Consider the following 16,189-nt stretch of genomic DNA (forward strand, 5'->3'; position numbering starts at 1 on the left):
GCAGTGCTGCCACCAGATCCCCACGCTCCTGAACCAAGGATTGGGAACCCGGAACGCTTTTGATGGCAACCAGAAGCAAGTAAGACCATTCTTGAGCAGCTGCCGAATCCAGTTTGCACTACAGCCCAGGACTTTCTCAACAGAGGGAGCCAAGGTGGGGTATGTCATCACACATCTCACCGGTCGAGCTCGGTTGTGGGGAACGGCGGAATTCGACCGGCAAACCCCAGCCTGTGCCTCCTTCAGTGCCTTTGAGGAGGAGATGTTAAAGGTCTTTGACCTAGGCTCGCCAACAGCCGAAGCGTCACAAGCTCTGCTCACCATCCGTCAGGGCAATCGGACAGTGGCAGACTTCTCCATTGACTTTCGTACCCTGGCCAGTCAAAGCTCGTTTAACCCAGAGGCACTGGTGCAAGCCTTCCTCCATAGCCTGGCGGACTATATCAAGGACGAGCTTGTTTCCCATGACCCGCCCTCAACGCTTGATGCCGCCATTGACCTTGCCGTTCGCATTGACCGCCGTATACAGACCCGGAGGAGGGAGAAGGGCCGTCTCAGTCAACCTGCCATCCGTACTCGGGTCGATACCGCTTCTGTCCAGCCCCTGCCTGTCAAGTCCCATAGCCAACTCAATCAGCCTGAGCCCATGGAGATTGGCCGTGCCTCTCTGACTCCCGAGGAGCGTCGGCGCCGTCTAAGCTCCAACCTTTGCCTCTACTGTGGTGGCGAGAATCACCGTGTCGCTACTTGTCCGGCAAAAGCCGCAGCTCACCAGGTGTAGGGGAGATCCGGGTGAGCTCAACAAGCCTTCAGTCTCCCTCCATCCGAAAGACCCTGCTTCATCTCCGCCTTCAGCTTTCTGACAAGACTCATACATTGGCCGCCCTTGTGGATTCCGGAGCCGAAGCAAACATCATGGACCCTGAGCTTGCACAGCAACTGGGCGTGAACCATCATCAACTGACACAACCCATTCCTGCACGAGCCCTGGATGGGCATCATCTTGGCACTGTCACTCATATCTCCGCCCCTGTGACAATCCTGCTGTCAGGAAACCACCAGGAGTCCATCCAGTTTCACCTCCTACACTCACCTGGCCAACCACTCATTCTTGGATACCCGTGGCTCCGTCAGCACAACCCCCACATCGACTGGGAGACAGGAACAGTCCGTGAGTGGGGAAGGAGTTGTCACCAGACCTGTTTAAGGGGGGCCACCCTGCCCGTTCACCGGGAAGGATCTAGCGCTACCTCCGACATATCCAATGTTCCGGCCTGTTACCACAGCCTGAAAGAGGTGTTCAACAAATCCAAGGCGACATCTCTACCCCCACACAGACCCTATGACTGCGCGATTGATCTCCTGCCTGGCACAGCACCTCCCAAGGGTCGTCTGTATTCACTGTCAGCCCCGGAAAGAAAGGCCATGGAGGACTACATTAATGACTCTCTTGCCTCCGGGATAATTAGACCGTCGTCTTCCCCCGCAGGAGCGGGATTCTTCTTTGTCGGCAAGAAGGACGGTTCTCTTCGTCCATGCATAGATTACCGGGGTCTGAACGACATCACGGTTAAGAATCGCTACCCACTGCCCTTACTTTCGTCTGCCTTCGAACTGCTGCAGGGAGCCACTGTATTCACTAAGCTGGACCTTCGCAATGCCTACCATCTGGTGCGGATGAGGGAGGGAGACGAATGGAAGACAGCGTTCAACACACCAACCGGCCACTATGAATATCTCGTCATGCCCTTCGGCCTCACCAATGCCCCAGCAGTTTTTCAAGCCCTAGTGAATGATATCCTCAGGGACATGCTAAATACGTTCGTATTTGTGTACCTTGACGATATTTTAATATTCTCAAAGACTCTGTCAGAACACACGCACCACGTCCGGTTGGTCCTGCGCCGCCTGCTGGAGAACTCTCTTTTCGTGAAGGCAGAGAAGTGCGAGTTCCATGCCAAGACCGTTTCATTCCTGGGGTATGTGGTGACCGAGGGCAGCATTCAGATGGATCTCACGAAGGTGTCGGCTGTCACTTCCTGGCCAGTTCCTGAGTCTCGGAAGAAGTTGCAACAGTTCCTGGGCTTTGCCAACTTTTATAGGAGATTCATCAGAAACTATAGCACAGTGGCTGCACCCCTCACGGCGCTAACCAGCACTAAACAACCGTACCAATGGACATCAGCTGCTGATAAGGCCTTCAATATCCTCAAGACATGTTTCACTTCTGCTCCCATCCTCCAGATGCCAGATGCAGCAAGGCAGTTTGTGGTGGAGGTAGATGCTTCGGACGTGGGAGTGGGTGCAGTGCTTTCTCAAAGAGCAGCTGAGGATGGCAAGATGCACCCCTGTGCCTTCTACTCCCGTCGGCTAACCCCTGCCGAATGCAACTACGACATTGGGAACCGCGAGCTGTTGGCTGTCAAGCTCGCCCTTGAAGAATGGCGGCACTGGTTAGAGGGGTCAAAGGAACCATTCGTAGTGTGGACAGACCACAAGAACCTGGAGTATATCCAAACAGCCAGGAGGCTGAACTCCCGTCAACAGCGGTGGTCTCTGTTCTTTACGCGCTTCAATTTCACGCTCTCCTACCGCCCGGGATCTCGCAACATCAAACCTGATGCTCTTTCCCGGATGTTTCAGAAGGACGAGACCACCGCCATGACAGCTCCCATTCTTCCCAGCCACTTGGTCGTAGCGGCCCTCACCTGGGAGATCGAGAAGCAGGTCATGGAGGCTCTTCGGGACCAGCCAGGTCCAAGCACCAGCGCCCCCAACCGTCTGTTTGTTCCAGCAAATCTCAGGTCACCTGTGATTCAGTGGGGGCACGAATCCCGTCTGGCCTGTCATCCCGGCATCACTCGCACCCTTCATCTGGTCCGCCAGCGGTTCTGGTGGCGGGGGATGAGACGGGATGTCCGAGAATTCATCCGAGCTTGTCCCACTTGTAACCGAAACAAGACTCCCAACCAGCCTCCTGCTGGGTTGCTGCAACCCCTACTCATACCCAAGAGGCCCTGGTCCCACGTTTCACTGGACTTTGTTACGGGCCTTCCGCCCTCTGACGGACACACAGTCATCCTTACCATTGTTGACCGCTTTAGTAAGATGACCCACTTCGTGCCCCTTCCCAAACTACCCTCTGCTAAAGAGACCTCCCAGGTGGTCCTGGAACATGTGTTTCGTATCCATGGCCTACCCCAGGATATAGTGTCAGACCGGGGCCCGCAATTCTCAGCAACCTTTTGGGAAGGAGTTCTGTCATCTCCTTGGGGCCACCGCCAGCCTATCGTCTGGATTCCACCCGCAGTCAAACGGCCAGACTGAACGCATGAACCAGGAGCTGGAGAAGGCACTGAGGTGTGTGGCTTCCCAAAATCCCCGGGCCTGGGCTCAACACCTGCTCTGGGTGGAATATGCCCATAATTCACTCACCAGTTCCTCCACCGGGCTCTCCCCCTTTCAGTGTGTCTACGGGTATCAACCTCCACTGTTTGCCAGCCAGGAGGCGGATGCCACCTGTCCGTCTGCTCTTGCGTATGCCCGCCGCTGCCGCCGCACTTGGGCCCAGGCTCGCACTGTGCTCCTGAAGTCTGGAACCAGCTACGCCGTCGGTGCCAACCGACGGAGGACCCCAGCACCTACTTACCGGGTTGGTCAGAAGGTCTGGCTGTCTGCCCGGGATCTGCCGCTGCGGGTTGTATCACGAAAGCTGGCCCTCGCTTCATTGGTCCTTTTCCTGTGCAGAAAGTCATCAGTCCAACGGCGGTCCGACTTCAGTTGCCCGCTTCCATGCGGGTCCACCCCACCTTCCACGTCTCCAAGGTCAAGCCGGTCCATGAAAGTCCCCTGGTCCCTGCAGCTCCGGCGCCACCTCCTCCGCGCCTCGTAGATGGCGGTCCTGTCTTCACCGTCCGGCGGCTGCTCCGCTCTAGGCGAAGGGGTAGGGGTCTCCAGTACCTCGTTGATTGGGAGGGATATGGTCCAGAGGAGAGGACCTGGATCCCGGCCAGGAGGATAGTGGACCGGACCCTTATCACTGACTTCCACCGACTACATCCTGATCAGCCTGCAATCCGTAGGGGGCCGCCAAGAGGGGTTCCTAGCCGTCCGGCCCGCCCTGCTCCTGTCTCAGTGCCTGTCCTGTCTCCCGACCGTGACCCTCCAGCTCCTTCTGAGGATGAGGAGATTCACTCGGACCGCTCGGAGGAGTTCTGACCCGCCGCCTGCTCCCCTCCACCCTCCCGGCATGATGTTGTTCTTGGGACTTCTGGGGCCGTCCCTTGGAGGGGGGGTCCTGTCATGAGCACTCTCTCTCCCTGGTAGCAACATTTATTGCATTCAATTATCTTCCACTCTGCTCACCTCCCTCTCTCTACTCAGCCTAACTAGCTCCACCTGCCCTGCTCTGCTCTTGTTACCTGGCCAGCTGCACTGCATTTCCCACTCACCATCCTCACCTTGCCTCACTCTGTTCTAATTACTCTGCCAGCTGAACTGCATTTCCCCACTACCTCTCCCAGTATATCAAGCCCTGGTTTTCAGCCAAGCCCTGTCAGATCGTCTTCAAACCCGGACCAGTAACCTGCCTGTCTGCGCTCTGACTCCTGTTTGTGATACCGATCCTTTCTTGACTGCCTCCTTGTTCTACTGCCCCGTCTATCCCAACCTGCCTTCTGGACCTCGACTACTCTCCGATCTTCAGCCCCTCCGGTCTCCGACCACCAGATGAGCGTGCCCAGACGTTTCACCACCCTCAGCCCGATACGCCGCTCCATCACTGGGGAACACACACACTAAGCACTTGGACTGGACACCCCCGGACATTTGGTGACCCCCGGAGCACAGGTACCCACAGGAGGACCCTGAAAGACCCCTGACACCCCTGGGACTCCTCTTCCCGCCTGTAACCTTGAATAAAGAACTCTGAATTTGAACTTGCGCTCTTGGGTCCTCTTCTGTTCGTGACAGGCTGGGGGTTTTCTTGTCAGGTCATGTGAATTGGAAACACTCTTGGCCTATGGTGGTTCAAACCCTTTCAAACTACCACAAACCTTGTTATTATTCATTCTGAATCTGGTATCAAAAGAGCCAGAAACTACAACTTCAATAAACAACATACTCTGTGGTTTAGTGAACTACTATAGCAGAGCTGAGCATTATGCAAAGAATGGTTACAATGTCTTTAAATATGAATTCCACTCTATACACACACAATGTTAAGCAGGGGACTTTGAAAAATGTAAAAGACAGACAGGTTTCATGGTTGAAAAGTATTTTAATTTTATGTCATAAAACCTATGAATTGTTTGTCTGACTACAGCGCTTTTCTGCAATGATTCATTCTGTAAGCTTTATGTAAGAAAGGGTTACATTATATACAGTAGACTTTGTAACAAGGCAGGGTTACATTTACACAGTAGACTTTGTAACAAAAAAAAAATATGTGTAGCCTAAGTCATAAAACAACTAAACCTGTGTTGTTGTCCTGGTCTCCATCTGGCCCACCAGAGGTTGGTTCCCTGGCGCTCAATGTAGGAACTGATTGCCTGTAAAATCCATATATTCAATCTTAAATCAACTACTTTCAACATTTTCATTAAATAATATCCCCCTTTTCATTAAGTAGATGTTACTGAACGTCACTCATTCTATTGCAATCTATTCTAACCAAACCTGCATTACCAGTTCATATCAGTAAGTGTCACTAATGCACTAGCTAGTCGAAAAAGACTGACGCCATGATGGCTGCCTGTCTCTGTATTTGTGAAAGTTATAGTTGTAACCATCAATCAATTCTCTCTTTCTGCATTAGCCTTCCATCTGTTATGGTTGGAGAAATGTGTGCATATTGTCTGTGTAGACTGCTCTGTGACAGTGAAATTTGCGCCACAAACACCAGCAGTGGAAATAAATAATACATCCAACATTACTGAACTAACAAACTGGCTGACTAACCTTTTCAGGAACTTCAGTATCCCTTGGGTAGCAGCAGCAGATCATTTAATCTTCTTTATCCTGCGCCAAACACATTTATTCAGTGAGTCTAAATTATGAACGTTAGCTGCTGGCTGCATGATTGCATCAACCTAGCTAAATGCTGTTAGCTATCTAGCTAGGCTACTAAAGCTAACATTAGTCGTTTTGTTAGCTAGCTATATATTGGGTCATTCTAGCTAGTTTTAGAGGACGACTAAACTGATTTTATTAACACATACCTTGTTTCCCATGAAAATGTGTGTTCACTCATGAGGCAGGCAACCAGGCAGGCGGGTTAGGAGCGTGAGTGAAGAAAGAAACCAAGTGCAGAGTTCAGAGTCAAACAACGAGGTGCTGGTGCAACCAAACCTAGTTGTTGAGAGGCGTGGTTGATGAAGCTCTGTAGGCTGTAGCTAGTAGACCACTGTGACTGACAAGCTAATCCACCTGTCGCAGCGTGTGTGGGGGTTGCATGAAATCCCAGGGACAGGGTTGTATTCACTAGACAAAACAGAGGCAAACGGGCTGAAATTGGGGGAGGCACTATGTCAACTTGTCCGATAAGAAACGCCTGCTTTGTATTACGTTGCAAAACGTTTTTCTTCCCACTGTCAGACACCAAATTGAGCAGTTTAAAAGGTGGGTCCAGTTAGTGTGTGAGTTGGGTCCAGTTAGTGTGTGAGTGCGTGGCACGCATGTCAGTCGAGAAGCAGGAGAGAGGTACACACCCAGACACAGAGCCGTGGGCAGGAGGAAGACAGCAGACCAGACAGGGATGGAGTGTAAGTGCGGTCAATGGCTCGCTCCTGCCACCTAGGGACTCACCTACGTCATTTCGGGGCGGCAAATCTTCATCCTCGTAACTGGGGTAACGCTCCTTCCTGTCCAACAGGAGATAGTAGATCATCTTCTCCTGGTTGTCACTGGGGGAGGGAGGGAGAGGGAGGGGGGGGGAGAGATTTGGGAAGTGCTCAAAGAAAGTTGAATCCTATCTATGCACTAAAATCATACATGAAAGGCCCATTGCAGTCAACAACGTGACTTTCCTGTGTTTTATATATATTTCCACACTACGAAGTTGGAATAATACTGTGAATTTGTGAAAATGATAATGCCCTTTTAGTGTAAGCGCTGTGTGAAAAGACCACCTGAAATGTCTGCCTGTTTTGGTGGGATGGAGTTAGTTAAATTAGTTAATAGACCAATAAGAAAGAGTTACAAACCTCTCTGCCAATAACAGCTAGTTTTCAGTTTTCCCCTCCCCACTCAGATCACTCCCAGACAGTCCAAGCTAAATTCTTGCTTGAGATATTGCGCTTCGCAGAAGCTATTTTTGTTTCTTTTTGACCATTTTAATTGAAAGCAATCACAGTAAGGTACTTAATTGTTACCCAGAAATTATTTGATATTGATACTGAGTCAAAAGGAGAATGTGTGTAGAAATTTGCACAGATTTCAATGTAGGATTAAGGCAGCAAGACGAGAGACCGGTTACAAGCAAGGAGAACGGAGACAAAAAAGGGAGTCGCACAAGAAATTTCAAGCACAATAGCGGCAATATCTGTAATAAATAAATAATAAATATATATATATTCAGCACCACGGATAGAAGTCGGCTCAAATCTGACGTTCAGGGTCCCAGAGCAGTGGACACAGCAGCTGTCTGGTGAAGTTGTAGGGAGAATCGAATCTTGTGAACATACAGTAAATATGCTCCAGGAGTGATATTACTTTTTAATTTAAAAACCTAACAAAAAAAGAAAAATATTGTTCTCCAGTGATTAACTGAAATACCCACACAGATACACAAGTATTATAATGCAAACAGAAGGTTTGATTGTAATCAATATTTATTATACTGCTTTAACAAAAAACGTTTGTTTCTTTACTTTACTTTTATAAATGAGAAATGTGCTAATTCAGACAGGCCTAATCTGCAAACTTAACATGCAACAGGTTATTTTTGGTACATTTCAAAAACATAATAAAATTAAGATCAGGTTTTAACATGTATTGTCCTGTAGATTTTAATCTCAGATAGTCCCAATCTTTCCAAACCCATCTATTTCTGATTGAAAAATTTTACATACAGTGGGGGAAAAAAGTATTTAGTCAGCCACCAACTGTGCAAGTTCTCCCACTTAAAAAGATGAGAGAGGCCTGTAATTTTCATCATAGGTACACGTCAACTATGACAGACAAATTGTATGAAAATCACATTGTAGGATTTTTAATGAATTTATTTGCAAATTATGGTGGAAAATAAGTATTTGGTCACCTACAAACAAGCAAGATTTCTGGCTCTCACAGACCTGTAACTTCTTCTTTAAGAGGCTCCTCTGTCCTCCACTCGTTACCTGTATTAATGGCACCTGTTTGAACTTGTTATCAGTATAAAAGACACCTGTCCACAACCTCAAACAGTCACACTCCAAACTCTACTATGGCCAAGACCAAAGAGCTGTCAAAGGACACCAGAAACAAAATTGTAGACCTGCACAAGGCTGGGAAGACTGAATCTGCAATAGGTAAGCAGCTTGGTTTGAAGAAATCAACTGTGGGAGCAATTATTAGGAAATGGAAGACATACAAGACCACTGATAATCTCCCTCGATCTGGGGCTCCACGCAAGATCTCACCCCGTGGGGTCAAAATGATCTCAAGAACGGTGAGCAAAAATCCCAGAACCACACGGGGGGACCTAGTGAATGACCTGCAGAGAGCTGGGACCAAAGTAACAAAGCCTACCATCAGTAACACACTACGCCACCAGGGACTCAAATCCTGCAGTGCCAGACGTGTCCCCCTGCTTAAGCCAGTACATGTCCAGGCCCGTCTGAAGTTTGCTAGAGTGCATTTGGATGATCCAGAAGAGGATTGGGAGAATGTCATATGGTCAGATGAAACCAAAATAGAACTTTTTGGTAAAAACTCAACTCGTCGTGTTTGGAGGACAAAGAATGCTTAGTTGCATCCAAAGAACACCATACCTACTGTGAAGCATGGGGGTGGAAACATCATACTTTGGGGCTGTTTTTCTGCAAAGGGACCAGGACGACTGATCCGTGTAAAGGAAAGAATGAATGGGGCCATGTATCGTGAGATTTTGAGTGAAAACCTCCTTCCATCAGCAAGGGCATTGAAGATGAAACGTGGCTGGGTCTTTCAGCATGACAATGATTCCAAACACACCGCCCGGGCAACGAAGGAGTGGCTTCGTAAGAAGCATTTCAAAGTCCTGGAGTGGCCTAGCCAGTCTCCAGATCTCAACCCCATAGAAAATCTTTGGAGGGAGTTGAAAGTCCGTGTTGTCCAGCGACAGCCCCAAAACATCACTGCTCTAGAGGAGATCTGCATGGAGGAATGGGCCAAAATACCAGCAACAGTGTGTGAAAACCTTGTGAAGACTTACAGAAAACATTTGACCTGTGTCATTGCCAACAAAGGGTATATAACAAAGTATTGAGAAACTTTTGTTATTGACCAAATACTTATTTTCCACCATAATTTGCAAATAAATTCATTAAAAATCCTACAATGTGATTTTCTGGATTTTTTTTCCTCATTTTGTCTGTCATAGTTGACGTGTACCTATGATGAAAATTACAGGCCTCTCTCATCTTTTTAAGTGGGAGAACTTGCACAATTGGTGGCTGACTAAATACTTTTTTCCCCACTGTATATATTAGTTTTTTGGGGGGAAATCTATAAATAGCCAGGGAGACCCCTGAGCTAGACAAAACAATGAAAGAAAGAGAGAAATTAGAGAGAAGAACATGGGCACACAGATGAACAGACTCACTTACTCTTCACACTGCAGGTTGCGGGTGAGTTTCCCGCGGTCTTTAAAGCAGCCCAGAGAGTGCATGCTGTCCAGCACGTCTGGGTCCAGCTCAGTCAAAGACAGGATGCGCCCCACACACACACGCCTGGGAACGGGCTGCTCGGGACACGGCTCATTACGACCCGACCTGAGACAAACAAACACGCAGACAGACAAACAAAAAGATATACACACACACACACACACACAATACCCCCATGTTAGTGACCCAAAACACTGGGCACAATAAACAACATTTGACATCAACTTCAAATTCTCAATATAATTCTATAATTCAAAGGCAGACCAAACGAATCTATACTTACTGATACCAGGAGTGCCTCTGGACGGCCTCTAGCTGGAAGGGCGTGAGGGCAGATGGAGCAATTAGAACAGTCTGTTCACACACAGATGGCTGCTAGCGCAAGGTGTAAACAATTCCTGCTAGGCCTGACTTTTGCAATTGGAAAAGAGCACCTCATCAGTTTTGCATACATTTTGGGCATCTAAATCTTATTTAGTGTGTCCCAAATGGCACCCTATTCATCCCAAATGGCTCCCACTTCCCTCTCCCGTCCTGTCTCTTGCCACTACCACCCTCCTTGTCCCCCTTCCCCTCCCTATCTCCCTCTCTCGTACCGTAAGTCTCTTGTCGGGGTCAACCTCGATCATGCCTTTGAGCAGGGCCTGGCAGTCTGGGGGGATGAAGTGGGGCATGTGGAACACCCCGCTCTTCACCTTCTCAAGGAGCTGACGCAGGTTGTCATGGTCAAATGGTAGGGCACCCTACAGAGGAGAGAATGTTACTGTTAAATAGGCCCTTTTACAAGGAATGGGAGGCAGGACTACACGTACGAACATGCCGGGCTGGTTTTCCATACACATATTAAGCCTAGTCTCCATTGAACATGCTTTTTAGTCTACGACTAGGCTTAACTCCTTGGTTTCCTTGGCACAGATAATGTTGAGTCACAAGGTTATAACCCAACTCCATGAATACGACATTCCAAATGGACCCCTAGCACCTCCACCCTAAGCCCTCCTGTAGATCTGAAAGAATTGGGTGGGGTGTAGGGCGTAAGGCAAAAATATCAGAAGACACTTTCTCACCACCAGCAGAGCAAAAAGGATGACTCCACAGCTCCACACATCTGCCCTGCGACCATCATACTTTTCTCCCTAAGAGAGACAGATGGAGAGATCAGAGAGAGAGAGAGAGAGTAAGAGAAATGGATAATGTGAGATCGAAATGTCAACTATGCAACAACGGTTAACTATCCAACATGTATCTCTTACCTTATCAAATACTTACATTTCTTATGTCTTATCAATCATTACATTTCTATCTCACTTGGTTGGATGATCTTAGCCACTTAGAATTATGAAAAGGGAAGATGAGCAGGAACCTACCCGGATCACTTCTGGACAGGCATAGTGTGGGGATCTGAAATGGATAGAAATGAGGCATTGAGAAGATGTAAGCATTTACCAGCACATAAGACCCACACACGTACATGCACACCCACATGCACACACAGCATACTCACCCACAGCTGGTCTCCAGCAGGCTGTCCCCCACCTGTAGGGAGGCCATGCCAAAGTCAGCGATACGGATGTTGTTCTTCTCATCCAGGAGCAGGTTCTCTGGCTTCAGGTCTCTGTGACTGTAGGATGGAGGGAATCAAGTAGATTAGAGAAGAGTAAAGTAGAGTAGGATAGAATAGAATAGATTAGAATATAATGACTTTATTAGTGAGATATTGAACTATAAACGGAAGTAAGTATTAACAACACTGAGACCACAGATGGCGTGTATAGAATATAATTACTTAATAATTAAGGAAGCATAAAAACATTTAGACCCCACCAGACCATTTGATTGAGCCTGCCTGTAGTGTTATATGGTCGGGGTTTGCACTTCTGGGACTATTCCAGTGGTCCCATTGCACCAGGAAGCTCAATCAGGTGCTGATAAGTTATTTGAAAGAAGAAAAAACTGCAAAAGAATTGTTAAAGTGGGCAGTCTCAACTGTTTCAGATTTGTTGTGCTTTTATTGAACAGATAGGACAGTAGAGGAAAGACAGGAAAGGAGATAGAGGGTGGACGAGTCAAAGAGCAGTGGGCCGGATTCGAACCCATGCCAACTCTGGCATAATGTGTGCTACGGTCAGTGGCTCTAACTGGTCGACCACACAGGCCACTCACAGATAGACAATGAGTTTTATACATGAATATAGTCGTTTACCAGATAGAATGACTGTGACAGAAGTCCAGGGCCGATATGATTTGTCGGAAGAACTTCCTGGCCTCTTTAGGTGTCAGTCTGCCCTTCTTCACCAGATAGTCAAATAACTCCCCACCTGACACATGCTCCAACACCAGGTACCTACAGGGAGGGGGCGGAGAGAGAGAGAGCGCGAGACAGAGAGGGAGAGATGGGTGATAGACAGAAAGAGAGAGAGAGAGGGGGGAGAGTGACAGAGATAGATAGTGTTGGGTCATATAGAGGAGGAGAGAGAGGTGTGAGCGGAATAAATATATTGAAAGGGGTGAAGGTTGGGGTGAGAGAGAGAGAGATGCTGAGCAAGCATTTCAAGTGGGTTGAATCCTAACCTGAGGATAGACTTGTGTGATTAGGATTTTTGCATAGAACATACATTGAAGTCAATGGGAGATTTGATGACAGAAATCTGCACAGACTTCAAGAGATAGACAGAGCGGATTAATACAGTCCTTTGTGTAATAGTTACACATCACACCCACGGGTCTAGAACTACAGGCTACAGGCAGAGCCGAAGGTCGCTCCTGAATGAATGAACTCACAGGTATTTGTTATTCTCGTAAACGTCATGCAGCTTCAACACATGCGGATGCTCAATCAGCTTCAGGATGGCAATCTCCCTCTCCACCTAGACAGAGCGGGAGAAAGGTGTGTGGGGGGGGGATATAGGGAGAGAGAGAAGAGATGGGGATAGAAAGAGAGCAGGGAATAGAAATAGAGAGGGGGGAGAAAAAGATATACAAATTGTAATTTCAGAGGAATTTACATTCCAGTGTTCACTCTTAAAGCATACCTGATGAAACATGTCTTCGTTACAGAGTGAGAAAGCCGTTGCACGCATATCATTTCATTACTATTACAAATAGTCTTTACTATGTACATTGCATTACAGTTATATTGCTATTGTAACTATTGCAAACAGACAGTTAATCATTAAATTGTCAGTCTTTAGAAAAGTAGCCATCGTACTGGGATATCCTTATTTTCATCATCATCATCAACACCTTACCTTCATCAGAACTGAATCGGACAGCTTCTCCCTGTTGACTATTTTGATGGCTACCTTCTGTCCCGTAATGCAGTGAACTCCAAGCTTCACCAGGCCTGAGAGAGTCACATGTTCACCCTTTTAATATCGGTATTACGCATTCATAACACATTCACAAAACATATACACTCACCGGCCAGTTTATTAGGTACACCACCCCAGTCACGAAAATCTATTGTGCCTACAGACAGTGAGTCACGTGGCCGTGGCTTGCTATATAAAGCAGGCAGACAGGCATTGAGGCATTCAGTTACTGTTCGATTGAATGTTAGAATGGGCAAAACGAGTGACCTAAGCGACTTTGAGCGTGGTATGATCGTCGGTGCCAGGCACGCCGGATCCAGTATCTCAGAAACGGCCGCCCTCCTGGGCTTTTCACGCACGACAGTGTCTAGGGTTTACCAAGAATGGTGAAAAAAAATAAAAACATCCAGTCAGCGGCAGTCCTGTGGGTGACAACAGCTTGTTGATGAGAGTGGTCAAAGGAGAATGACAAGTGTAGCTCAGTTGGTAGAGCATGGCGCTTGCAACGCCAGGGTTGTGGGTTTGATTCCCACGGGGGCCCAGTATGAAAATGTATGCACTCACTAACTGTAAGTCGCTCTGGATAAGAGCGTCTGCTAAATGACTAAAATGTAAATGTAAAATGTAAGAATCGTGCACGCTAACAGGCGGGCCACAAACAGACAAATAACGGCTCAGTACAACAGTGGTGTGCAGAATTACATTTCTGAATACACAACTCGTCGATCCTTGTCACGGATGGGCTATTGCAGCAGACGACCACACCGGGTTCCACTCCTATCAGCTAAAAACAAGAAGCAGTTCCAGTGGGCACGCAAGCGCCAACACTGGACAATTGAGGAGTGGAAAAACATTGCCTGGTCCGACGAATCCCGGTTCCTGTTGCGTCATGCTGATGGCAGGGTCAGGATTTGGCTTAAGCAACATGAGTCCATGGACCCATCTTGCCTAGTGTCAACGGTACAGGCTGTAGGCGGTGGTGTACCACCGTCCAGTCTGCAGCAACTGCGTGATGCCATCGCGTCAGCATGGACCAACATCCCTGTGGAACGTTTCCGACTTGTATAATCCATTTCCCGAAGAATTCAGGCTGTTCTGGAGGCAAAAGGGGGTCCGACCAGGTACTAGATGGGTGTACCTAATAAACTGTCGGGTGAGTGTATATTACATCCATCTATCTATTCACCCACCCACCCGTCCATCCATCCCTCCATCCCATGATAAACACACACAAAAACATTCTTATTTTTCACACAAATAAAAAATGGTGAAATTCACCTGTCTGGCCTTTTCCCAGTGTTTTTTCCAGTCGATATGGCCCAACATATTGAGCTGACTGACTTAGTGACAGTTCCTTACTCATACTGCTCTTACTATTGGCTACGACTTATAGCGACTAATGTTGATAACTAGCTCTATATCTATGTGGATTTCATGAATTATCGTCCCCCCAAAAAAGTCTGGATAACAATGGAAAGTAATGGTTAGGAAGTTTGCAATGCTCCTTTGAGATAAGACTGGAGTTATAGATCTATATTCTGAGTTAAAGGCAGGATAAATCCTGAATTAAGAATTGTGGGTAATATTTCACATTACCAGACTAAAACTACTACCTCCACTGATTTGTGAGGTTTTACTTCTTAGTGGATAGGTGGTTCTGAACTCCTATTTGCTTTCAGTTGATATAGACGTCTTATACTGAAACTGAACAATCACAGGTAGGCAACAGCTGAGTAAATGGATTACTGTCACAAATATCATGTTATGCACTAGCCTAAACTCAAAATAGCGACACCTATCATGATAACAAGTATGACAAGATTGATAACATGGTAGGCCTTTATGTCCGTTTTCAGATTTTAACTAGCTTCGCTTATGATACATTGGTCAATCCACATAGCCTAACAGGTACCAATATCTATTTCAGTTTGACAGCAACAATCATTAATAGATATTTATCAACGTTAGTTTTGACTGCGCCATTCCTTTTCTATCTGCAACCTGCTCATAAACAGGTTACTATCCTTGGGATGCTACATCCATTCATTCAAACAACGTATTGCAAGATAAAACGTCCTTATAGTTCAATGCATGCTGATGTAAATGGTATTCACTGTCAGGCCGATTATCACAAGTGGAGCAGCATGTTATCTTCGAGTTAGCCACACAAGTGCTTCCATACACCATGGTTAGCCTACGTCTATCCACGTCTGTCAGCGTCTGTCAAAATCGGATCATTTTGAAGTTTCTTTGTAACGCGAAATGATATGTTTCGTCCAACAGCCACATAGTAGCGATTTCCTTAGAGGAAACATGCATCACTTGCAAAACAACCATCTTTACCGTATCACCCTAAACCTCCCTCTCCCTCTCCCTCTCGCTCTATCCCTGCCAGTAAGCGTGTCACAGCATCTTCTCTCTCTCCTTTGGCGTGTCTCCCTCACCGGTTCCAATTTCAATCATTCAACGATTTGCTAGTGAAAAATAAATAGCTACATATGTATTGACATTATACTAGATACACTCCTTTTGATATAATTGCACACGTTGCGTGAGAGGGCCTCCCCGTTTATAATCTTTTGCTTTTCTTGCCGTAAATCGATATTTTCTCTCTCCTCTTCCTTTGCCTCATTTGCATCAGCATCCGGGTCCCACTTCCTCCTCTCTCTACCCCTCCCTCTCATCTTCGTCAAATACGCGTCTTTCTCTCTCTCTCTCTCTCTATCAATTCAATTCAAAGGGCTCTCTCTCTACATTCAACCCCAGATACACCGTATGCGCCACTGCCTTTGCAAGCACATTTTCTCAGAATGATGGAATAAATTCTTACCAGGATGAATCTAATTTTTATAAAGATAATCTTTCTTTGCACCATATTTCACCTAATGAACAACCCACCTATTGCATTGGGCAATTACAATGTTTTATTGCATGTCGGTGGCGGTGTGATGGCTCTGTTATTGTTTGCAGATTGCCCTTTTAACATTAATGAAGTGGAGTACACATTTTCTAAACAGGATTTATCTGAAAGTA

General features: G+C 47.1%; 1 protein-coding gene across 2 annotated transcripts in view; it reads right to left on the reverse strand.

The window, feature by feature from the left end:
• The window catches only part of LOC121547184 (serine/threonine-protein kinase BRSK2-like), a 33,187-nt gene extending 17,394 nt beyond the window's left edge, over nt 1–15,793 (reverse strand). For both annotated transcript variants that reach the window (XM_045209739.1, XM_045209738.1), the window contains exons 1-11: nt 14,435–15,793; nt 13,094–13,188; nt 12,627–12,712; nt 12,049–12,189; nt 11,350–11,466; nt 11,213–11,246; nt 10,913–10,981; nt 10,442–10,588; nt 10,129–10,160; nt 9,786–9,950; nt 6,805–6,902 (exon numbers count right to left, since the gene is read on the reverse strand). In XM_045209739.1, the coding sequence (XP_045065674.1) occupies nt 6,805–6,902; nt 9,786–9,950; nt 10,129–10,160; nt 10,442–10,588; nt 10,913–10,981; nt 11,213–11,246; nt 11,350–11,466; nt 12,049–12,189; nt 12,627–12,712; nt 13,094–13,188; nt 14,435–14,519 (1,069 nt within the window). In that variant the 5' untranslated portion in view covers nt 14,520–15,793. The remainder of the gene's footprint in view (nt 1–6,804; nt 6,903–9,785; nt 9,951–10,128; nt 10,161–10,441; nt 10,589–10,912; nt 10,982–11,212; nt 11,247–11,349; nt 11,467–12,048; nt 12,190–12,626; nt 12,713–13,093; nt 13,189–14,434) is intronic.
• Nucleotides 15,794–16,189: the final 396 nt, after the last annotated feature.

This window comes from Coregonus clupeaformis, chromosome 31 (assembly GCF_020615455.1).
Source record: "Coregonus clupeaformis isolate EN_2021a chromosome 31, ASM2061545v1, whole genome shotgun sequence".
Classification (NCBI taxonomy): Eukaryota; Metazoa; Chordata; class Actinopteri; order Salmoniformes; family Salmonidae; genus Coregonus; species Coregonus clupeaformis.